Genomic DNA, 10,449 nt, shown 5'->3' on the forward strand with positions numbered 1-10,449 from the left:
CAATGGTTATATAAATATAAGTCTTTTGTGGATTCCTTCCTAAGTGGAAAATGAGTGACGTAGAAGTTATTAATCTCCGAACATTCATAAAATATCGTGTCTCATTTACATTATATTTGTGTATGCTTTATTGCTTTTATCTAGCCGCATTATTAACTGTTTGCTTACATTGAATTTATTGCATCATTAGTAATGTCATACCGTTTTCGTACTCAAAAATTGTAATCGTTCAAGAAATGTATTTATAGCTAATAACTGTTAAAGTCAACTCGAGTTTTCGAGAAATTTTAAAGATTTCATTCATCCTTAAAAACTCTTTTTCGATCCCAATATTCGTGGTAATTTAAATATCACAAAAACTTTTATAAGACTATCTCACATGTTAAAATTATGAGACGAATTTCTAATCTGATCCGATTCATTAAAAAATATTATTTTTTAAATAATACAGCTAGATAATGTGGTTCATAAAATAAGTTTTTGTTCATTTACTGAGCTTTTTTCAAACACTCACCAACTTTCCTGATAATAAGAGTGAGAATGAAGTTTTGGACCATGAACAAACAAAATTTTCAAGATTTCTTGAGGGTTTTCACTATCATTTATTTTAACTTAATTTTAAAACATAGGTTTTTTTTAATGTTCCGTTGTTATTTCAAGATACGAGTATATGTTTTGGATTTGTAATAAAACAGACCAATTTTCTAGAATTTTAGTACCTTTTAGGCTTAAACATTTTTTAAAGTTTACTCATAAATTTTGAGGATGTTGTTGATCTCGCGTCTCAGACTCAGAGCATGCATCATGAGTACTTCTATTCAATAGCCACTATATGAAGAATTAAGAACAAACGTTTGTTGTTTTTATCAAAATTTATAATTTTTTTTTTTATAAAATGTGTATCATTTGATTTCATAATGGACATGAAAGTTAATGTGACTCTGATTTCTTGACTGCAAGAAGTTGAATTTACTTGGAGGGAAATGTCGGGGTCAATATCGGTCATGCTATAAAAACGATCAAAATATGACAATTTAGATGTATCATAAAAAGATTGATATTTTATCATTATCGACAATTATTGATTTTGATAAAGTGGAAAAATTCAATGGTTTAGTTATTATTTTATTATAAATCAATTATAGAATCATTATTTTTAATAAAAAAATAACCTACATCATGTGAATGACAGATGAAAATATATTATAAATTTTATTATAATATCGTAAAAAGTGATGATATATTTATTTTATATTGGAAAAACGTATAATAAGACATTTTTATGAGTGTCCATGAAACTTATTCTAAAATTATTCAATTTTTATTTTTTAGAGTGGAGTTAGTAAACGCCTATATTTTTTTTTGATGAATTTTTTTGATGACATTTGATCGAATGGTACACGCTTCAAACTGAAGCTTTGAAGCTAATAGTGAAAACCAAGAAAGGTATAACCCATTGATTAAAGCAAGCTAAAACATGTCAAGATCTCTTGTTTCAATTCAAGAATACAATCAACCCTTAATCTGCAATCCAAAGCATCTGTAACCATCCCATGAACTTACTTTTGTTGGGAAAATTTAAATCTTGGGATTAGATTAATCGCTGAAAGGGACAAGATTATGACAATATTTTGTTGGGATTGCAAAGCCTGTCAAGGGAATCAAGAAGGCAGCATTTTGATTGGCTGGTTTCCGCGGTCCCGTGCGTGCCTTAAACTTCACTTGAAATTTCTCATAGGCATATAATGGGCATGTTCTGGAATTGCTGCCTGAATCGAGCTTTGAAGCGTAGCCCACGATCACAGGTACCTCTGTTGTCTTGATGGTTTCTTAAAAATGTGTTTTTGCTCGAATTTTGTGGGAAATACAAGAAATTTTGAAATCCGTTTAGATTTCCTTGATGTAGACTCTTTCATTTGATCATTTGTTTTTTCACTTTAGGGGTCAAGAGACAATATGGAGACGCCATCCACTGGCAATGCCAATACTAACTCTAAATCCGAGGTAATAAAGGCGTTTTTTTTTGCAACTTCTGATGTTTTTATTTATTTGATTATTGCGTCGTTCTTGGACGTATTTAATTCATCTTTCGTTGGTTTTAGAAGATGCAATCCTGTGCCATTTATACTTGACTTAGTTGACCTTCATTAGTTTAAGTATTTTATCATCTCTTTTATTTTTCGATTCTTCATATTTTCTTGCTTGTTTTGCTTTTGCGAGATCAGTTCTTGATGGGTGAGCCTTGATGGCAACTGAAAAGCTCTGAGATTTGTGTAAATGATCAATAGGAAAATCCAACTTATGGAGCATTACAAGTTCTAAATTTTGTGAATATGGTGTTTGATAAGGGTCATGAGCCAAGTCGATGCATTTTGAAGCCTACAAAATGTCCTAAAGTTAGAAAAAAAAAATGAAGCTTTCTTGTTTGAAATGGTGTGATGTGATAATTTTGAAGTTTTATTTTGTCATTGTATTGCAGCTTCATCATAATTTTTTTATCAGACAGGGAGAATTTATCCAAACATTTTGTTTTGTTCACTCAACAAATTGCTGTTACTGTAAACGAGCTTTTCTCACTTTCATGAATCAAATTTGAATTCCCGCAGAATTTGAACGAGAAATTGAAGGATTCAATCAGCATACCTGCAACCAATATCATACATAACCATGATTTCTCTGGAGGGCTTCATTTATGGCATCCTAATTGCTGCAATGCCTTTGTTGTTTCGTCAGAATCCGGTTACCCTGAAGGATTATCAACTAAGTTAAGCGGCAGTTTTGCCGTTGTCACAAACCGAAAAGAATCATGGCAAGGCCTAGAGCAAGACATCACCAGCAGAGTTTCTGTAGGATCTAACTACACAGTCTGTGCTTGGGTTGGAGTATCAGGGGCTGTTCAAGGCGTTGCCAATGTTTTGGCCACTGTGAAACTAGAAAATCAGGATTCATCAGTTAGCTATTTGTTTATTGGAAGGTATATTTTTCTCTTTTTGGATGGTGTTCTAGCTTGGGGAAGCTATTACCAATTTGGATCTACGTAGGGAACCTGGAAGTAGTGGGGTGCCATCCATGACTGCCATTCAAATGAAAACACGTGAAATCTTATTTTTATATTTTTTATTTTTTTAAATATAATGTTTCTCCCTGATTTTGTTTAGTTTATTATTTGTGAACTTTATGTACTGGCTCCAACCCTGACCTTTGCAGAACCTCTGCTTCAACCGAACGTTGGGAGAAGGTAGAAGGTACATTTTGTCTGTCAACAATACCTCAGAGGGTCACGTTTTATCTGGAAGGGCCTTCATCTGGGATTGACCTACTCATAAGATCTGTACAGGTCTCTGGCCCCAGTTCCAATGAATGTGAGGTATTTTCGTGCCGAAAGTAACATATTCTCATTCAGCTTTGTAATTATTTATTTGTGAAAAGGTGTCAGTGAAAATAAACTTCATTCTTGCAATTGGAAATTGAGAAGGATGATAAAGAAAGTGTATGTACCTTTCCGTTGCTTTTAAATTTCTGATGTATTGTTGTTTTCTCACATCTGATAGAGTCAAAGCACTGGATCTTTGTCAGACGGTGATGAGAACATTGTACAGAACCCGACATTTGATGATGGACTAAATAATTGGTCTGGAAGAGGTTGTCAGATTGTTGTGCGTGATTCTATGGCTGATGGGAAAGTTCTTCCCATGTCTGGAAAGTTCTTTGCATCCACGGCGGATCGAACTCAGAACTGGAATGGGATTCAACAAGAGATTACCGGGAGAGTGCAGCGGAAGCTTGCGTATGAGGTTGTGGCTACAGTTCGAATATTAGGTAATAACATCACCGGTGCAAATGTTAGAGCTACACTGTGGGTTCAGGCAGCAAATCTCCCCGAGCAGTATATAGGGATTGGCAGGTTAATTTTATCTTATTGTCAACATTCAAATGCTGATATTTTCAGTTCTTTTGGTCTCGAGCTAACTTATTTTAAAGTTGAGATGGCTCTCTTTAAACAAGGTGCTGTGATTGTTAATACTAAATATGTGCACTCTTTATCCTTTTAAGGTTCTGGTGAACCTTGTCTCTTATTTACTTGATAGATCCTGACATATAAATCAAAACAGCGTGGCGTGACTAATGCACTTGTCTTTTTATGTTCTTGCGTTTTTTTCTTTTGAAATGGACATGGTTATGCAGGTGTATTTCATTTTTCCTGGTGAATTTAATATCATTTAACATGATACTGAACTATCGTCGTTGCTTGTGATGCATTCGAGTATACTATATGATTTTATGAATCTATTTTTCTGTAGTGTGCAGGCAACAGACAAAGATTGGGTGCAGCTGCAAGGAAAATTTCTTCTAAACGGCATCCCCTCACGAATAATTATTTTTTTAGAAGGACCACCTCCTGGAACTGATATCCTCCTCAATAATCTAATAGTAAAGCACGCTGCCAAAGCTCCACCTGCATCTCCACCAGTCATTGAGGTTGTTAAATTAGTAACTGGGAAGTGCCTGAAATATTTACCAGAGCTGCTTAATTTTCTTACACTCAAGTTGGTTTCTTTTTCTCAGAATGCTGCTTTTGGGGTCAATATTATTGTGAATAGCAACCTTAGTGACAGCACCAACGGATGGTTTCCCCTTGGAAATTGCACACTTAGTATCGGAAATGGTTCGCCACATATTCTTCCTCCCATGGCTAGAGATTCCCTTGGAGCCCACGAGCCTTTAAGTGGTCGCTACATCCTTGTAACCAATCGTACTCAAACATGGATGGGCCCAGCCCAGATGATAACAGATAATCTGAAACTATATTTGACATATCAAGTGTCAGCTTGGGTTCGAATTAGATCTGGGGTAACTGGACCACAAAATGTTAACGTTGCTCTTGGTGTGGACAGTCAATGGGTAAATGGTGGCCAAGTAGAGATTGGTGATGATAAATGGCATGAAATTGGTGGATCTTTTAGAATCGAGAAGCAACCAGCAAAAGTAATGGTTTATGTCCAAGGTCCTGATGCTGGTGTCGATTTGATGGTGGCCGGACTTCAAATCTTTCCTGTCGATAGACACATGAGATTTAAACACTTGAAAACTCTAACTGACAAGGTAAGTGGTGAAGGAGGTTCTTGATGTTCAATTATTGTATGCAAAGCAAGATTTGCTTTACTAAATGCATGTTAATCATGCAGATACGCAAGCGTGATATTACCTTAAAGTTTATTGCTTCTGAGTCGAGCTCTCTGGATGGTGTCTTTGTGAAAATCAGACAGACACAAAACAGTTTCCCAATTGGATCGTGCATGGAGAGATCAAACATTGAAAACGAAGATTTTGTCGATTTCTTCTCCAAAAACTTCAACTGGGCCGTCTTTGGAAACGAGTTGAAGTGGTACTGGACCGAGCCACAGAGAGGAAACTTAGACTACAAAGATGCTGATGATATGTTAAACTTTTGTACAAGCCGGAACATTCAACTTCGTGGGCACTGCATCTTTTGGGAAGTCGAGGATGCGGTTCAATCATGGATACGTTCTTTGAGCAAAGACGACATGATGTCAGCTGTTCAGAACCGTCTAACCAGTCTTCTGAACCGATATAAGGGTAAATTCAAGCACTACGATGTGAACAATGAAATGCTGCATGGTTCCTTTTTCCAAGATCATTTAGGAAAAGATATCAGAGCCAACATGTTCAAGATTGCAAATCAACTTGACCCCTCTGCCACCCTTTTTGTTAACGACTACCACATAGAAGATGGCTGTGATACACGGTCATCACCAGAGAAATACATTCAACACATTCTAGACCTCCAAGAACAAGGAGCACCAGTTGGAGGAATAGGCTTACAGGGGCACATAGAGAATCCAATCGGCCCCATCGTTTGTTCCGCACTCGATAAGTTGGGTATTCTTGGCCTTCCAATCTGGTTCACAGAAGTCGACATCTCTTCAGACAACGAGTATGTTAGAGCTGATGATTTGGAAGTCATGCTTCGAGAGGCATTTGCTCACCCTGCGGTCGAGGGCGTAATGTTTTGGGGATTCTGGGAGCTGTTTATGAGTCGTAACAATGCTCACTTAGTGAACGCAGAAGGTGATGTTAATGAAGCTGGTAAAAGGTACCTTGCACTTAAGAAAGAATGGCTGACTCGTGCTCATGGACATGTAAATGAAAAAGGTGAATTCGAGTTCAGAGGATTTCATGGTTCGTATGAAGTCGAGCTCGTTTCAGTTTGTAGGAAGAAATTGGCATTTAAAACATTTGAGGTTGATCAAGGTCTGGATCCAGTTGTGGTATCCGTAAATTTATAGTTGTCGATGACTTATGCTTCACAGACTGAATTAAGGGATTATTAAACTTGTCTGTCCAAACCGATGATGATGATCAATGTAAATGAAATAATGTGTTGGTGACTTGTGGAAATGTGACGGTGATTATACAATGGATGTGTCTTAGTTTTCTGCTATTATTACAGGGTTCAAGACATTAATAGATGGACGGCTGCGATCATATTATTAATAGATTTGAGGCTAAGCTTGAATTTATGAATTAATGCTTGAATTATCTTCCTAAGCTTGGGTTCTGTCCAAGTTTGGAATGGTTCGAGACCCAATTATAATTTGTAAAATGTGTCTAGTTCAACTCAGAAAAAAGAAAAAAAGAACTCTTGAACCGGCAATCAATATATATCATATCAAGTGGATTGAGTTGCACACAAATTTAATATATTCATCTTGCTTCGAATTCAATAATTTATGTGCAAAAAATACAAAATACTACTCAAATACTCTCAACAATATTATAAGTAAAAAAATAGCTTCACTAATCATGATTTCCTCTAATCTAACTTCGTTCAATAACCGATAATGAATCTTGTTTTTGTCTTCTCAGTTTCAACAAATTTCTATATCCAAATTTCAAAATAAGAATATTTCAATCTCTGTATTACTTCATCACTACTATATCATCTACATTCTACAAGTTCTGTTAATCAAGAAGACAAAACAGGAATCCACTGATCCCCTTGAATGAAACTCTGGATTGAGTACGAATCTACGTGCTCGGCCGGAATCATACTACTCCAATTAACACGTTTCGATGTATCAGATCCAGTTCCAGTATTCTCAAACTCCCCATAATATAACGTATTCAATGCGAAATCGCCACTCCAAGGCATCCATCCATCTGCTGCGATGAGAGCCTCCAATGTACATCGAATGAAAACCGTCCTCGAGTACTCCTTCCATGGCCTGCCAAGATAATTCTTGTGCACACTGGGTTTACTATGGTACAAAGCCATGTATGCATCAGTGCCATTGATGACACAGTTCTGAAAAACAAAGCCTGTGGATTGGCCGGGGTCGATCCTACCATGTGCCGTTACAGCATTCTTCTCGCCTTTTTCGGGATTGAGTTGCCGGGGGGCAACCAGGATGAGGCAGTCTTGGAAGAATGCAGCTGATTGTCCGAATATGAAGTCGACGTTTCCTTGGATTCGGCATGATTTGAAGTACTGGCGGAGTGAGTGGGCGTAGAGGGTGTCTTGATTACCGATGAATTCGCAGTTTTCGAAGATGGAGAGGTCGCTGTCGGATCGGAAAGCTACTGCTTGATGAGCTTCAGGGCCTGCTGTGTTTCGGATTGTGAGATTAGTTGCCATAAATCCATCGCCCAGAACTCCTGCATGTACAGCAGGTTCAAAAGTTAAAATCTAAATAGTAAATTCGTCTAAGTAAAATTGAAAATGTCTCGTAAAATTGAAAATTATCACGAGTGATATAAATAACAAATTCGTCACATAAAACTTAATGTTTGAATTTTCATTTCCAATTAAAAGAAAAAAAATTACTTAGATTATATGACCTCCTCAGTCTTACCAACGGTGGCGGATTCATAGGTGGTCATCCCTGGCTGGCCTACATTCATGGAACCTGAAATGACCGTTTTGCCCATCCCGTCCCCGATGAACACCACGTTCTTCTTCTCCAATGGCACCCGAACCGTCTCCTCGTAAACCCCTTCCTTGATCCATATCACGAACCGTTTTCCCGGCCCGGGGTTATCCGGTCCCGCATTCACCGCTTCCTGCACTGCATTGTAATCGCACGCGCCGCCCTTGCATACCGTCACATCAGCCTTGAGAGCAGGCGGCACCCCGCCTACCAAACTGGAGCCCGAGCCGGTTTCCCAGAACCCGTCGCGCTCTGTCTTTGGCGGGGCCCAATACTCCGTTTGGTCCGCGAAAACGTCGTAATTCGCGAGCATTGCTAGTGCATTGCTGGTGGATACGAGCAATGAGGAATTAAAGAACGCCATTGTGGGCTGGACGAGAGCCGTGTCGGAGTCGTTGGCATATAGCTTCAGCCCGGACCAGCAGCCGTACTGGTACGCCAACGCCGCGCTAACCCATGCACGCGCGTCCTTAATACTGCCACCTACCAACGCGCCACCCGTCAGATTCAAACGGTAATCGGAGTAACGCAGAATATTGAGGCAAGTAGTTGCGGCGTAGGACCTGTTCTGGTTCCCCACGGACGCGTCCAGGATATTCTGAACCATGCCCCGACCCGTTTCAAGATTTCGGGAGGAAACCTTCACGGCGGATTGAATAACATCCAGAACCGCGGCGTTTGCGGGGGCTGTATTGGAATGGGACAGCCATGCTTCGCAAGTTTGAGGGTCAAGCGAGGCCTTGCAGGTCTCGCGAATGACGTATATGTTGTCAGAAGACGAGCCGTCGGCGGTGGACAATGGCTGGTGGTTGCGCTGGTGGGAGACGGCGGAGAGGGTGAAGAACAGAAGAGGTAATAGAATCACGGAAGACAGGAGAACCGCCATTGAAATGATGCAGAATTTCAATCTCCGGGATTTCTTGGGATTGTTTGCAGCAAAGGTGGGTGAAGTTTGGGGAGAGTTCACATGTTTTTGGTACTGTATCATTGTCGAATTTAATGAAAGATTCTGAAAACTACGTGACAAATCAAGAGATTAACAGATAATGATGTAAGCGGGAAGAATAGTTTAAGCAACGCTGTTAACTTTCGTCTGATACAATCTAGGAGGATGGCGATTGGAAGTGGAGTCACGGGTTTGGAAACCGAAGGAAATGGGAGGGGAGTGGGGTGGGTGTTTGATTTAGGCAGTTGCCAGTTTGTGAATTGTGAGGCTATATTTATGAATTGTGGGGGTGGTTGGCTTGCTACAATTAAATGGGCTAAATTATGTCATCTATTATTGTAAAAAAAAAAAGGAAGAAAAATTCCCCAAATTAAATTCATAATAACATCTTAAAAGTCTATATATTTTGAGTAGGTATTTATCCGTGAGACAGTCTTACGAATCTTTATATGTGAAATGAGTCAAGCTTTTACCGACATTCACAATAAAAAGTAATACTCTACATAAAAAGTAATAATTTTTCATGGATGACCCAAATAAGAGATAAGTCTCACAAAATACGACTCGTGAGACCGCCTTATACAAGTTTTTGTCATATATTTTTATTTATTTGATCACAAAGTACACAGAACATACCAGACAAAGAAAATAACAAGTTGAAATGTCTCGAAACTCGAAAGAAAGATCTCGAGGGATAGATTCATAGCGGTATTATCAAAAAGCCTAAAGTTCTATATCATTCTACATCCTACTCAATTTTTTTTAATGACTACAACATTACTTATCATATCCAATGCCATCAAACTAAGTAAACGCACCATTAGTTTACTCCAAGCTTAGGTTTGGAGGGAAGAAAACATAAGTCGTAGTGGGGACCAATTTCATAGGAAAAAGAGAGAAATAAATTGATAAATGCCGAACACTCTTGGTTTTTACATGTCATGTGCATTTAGGGACATACAAAGACGTGCGTGTGTGCGTGTATATATCTAATCTAAGATACATATAAATATACCAATTTCAATTGTGAATTTCCTTATATGTCTTTGTTCATTTAAGTTGGTCAATTAAATTATTAAGTTATCTTAAGGTTTTTTTTGTAATTCATTGTCCATCTTAAATGAATTTGGACATTAATACACATTCATCTTTATTTCTTAAATTTTATGGCAAACAAATTATTTTTTTACATTTTCTTGTTCATTTAAGTTAACAAATTAAATTAATATGTCTTTTAAGGGTTTTTTTGTGATTCATTGTCTATCTTAGATAGATTTGGACATTAATTCACATTCTTCTTTATTTTCTAAACTTTATGTAAAAAAATTATTTATTTACATTTCTTAGTCAATTTTTGTGATTCATTGTCCATTGTCTATGTGTACTCCATTTAAAAGTAAATTTTAGTTTTGATTTTGGTAAAATTCACTATTCTGTTAATTTTATTTTTATTGTTTTTTCCGTTTTGAATGATATTTGAATGAAAAATATTTTTGCTGGTTTATCATTTAAGAGAGCTGTATTATGTCGCGGATTGAAAAATGCCATATAAAT

General features: G+C 37.6%; 2 protein-coding genes across 3 annotated transcripts; one reads left to right on the plus strand and one right to left on the minus strand.

Moving 5' to 3' along the window:
• Positions 1-1,387: 1,387 nt before the first annotated feature.
• On the plus strand, positions 1,388-6,514 carry LOC142549546 (endo-1,4-beta-xylanase 1). Of its 2 annotated transcripts, none has more exons than XM_075658536.1 (8): positions 1,388-1,805; positions 1,942-2,003; positions 2,603-2,974; positions 3,208-3,367; positions 3,552-3,904; positions 4,302-4,479; positions 4,567-5,103; positions 5,187-6,514. In XM_075658536.1, the coding sequence occupies exons 1-8, from the start codon at positions 1,746-1,748 to the stop codon at positions 6,306-6,308; spliced, it is 2,844 nt and encodes a 947-aa protein (XP_075514651.1). In that variant the 5' UTR covers positions 1,388-1,745; the 3' UTR covers positions 6,309-6,514. The 2 variants fall into 2 exon arrangements, with proteins under 2 accessions (XP_075514651.1, XP_075514652.1); XM_075658537.1 differs by having other exon boundaries at positions 1,389-1,805; positions 1,942-2,004; positions 2,607-2,974.
• A 398-nt stretch (positions 6,515-6,912) lies between these two features.
• On the minus strand, positions 6,913-9,108 carry LOC142549548 (putative pectinesterase/pectinesterase inhibitor 51). Its single transcript, XM_075658538.1, has 2 exons — positions 7,875-9,108; positions 6,913-7,677 (listed from the first exon to the last, which is right to left on the minus strand). Exons 1-2 carry the CDS (start codon positions 8,935-8,937, stop codon positions 6,989-6,991), a joined length of 1,752 nt encoding a protein of 583 aa, XP_075514653.1. The 5' UTR covers positions 8,938-9,108; the 3' UTR covers positions 6,913-6,988.
• Positions 9,109-10,449: the final 1,341 nt, after the last annotated feature.

The sequence above is a fragment of the Primulina tabacum genome, chromosome 6 (assembly GCF_025594145.1).
Source record: "Primulina tabacum isolate GXHZ01 chromosome 6, ASM2559414v2, whole genome shotgun sequence".
Taxonomy (NCBI): Eukaryota; Viridiplantae; Streptophyta; class Magnoliopsida; order Lamiales; family Gesneriaceae; genus Primulina; species Primulina tabacum.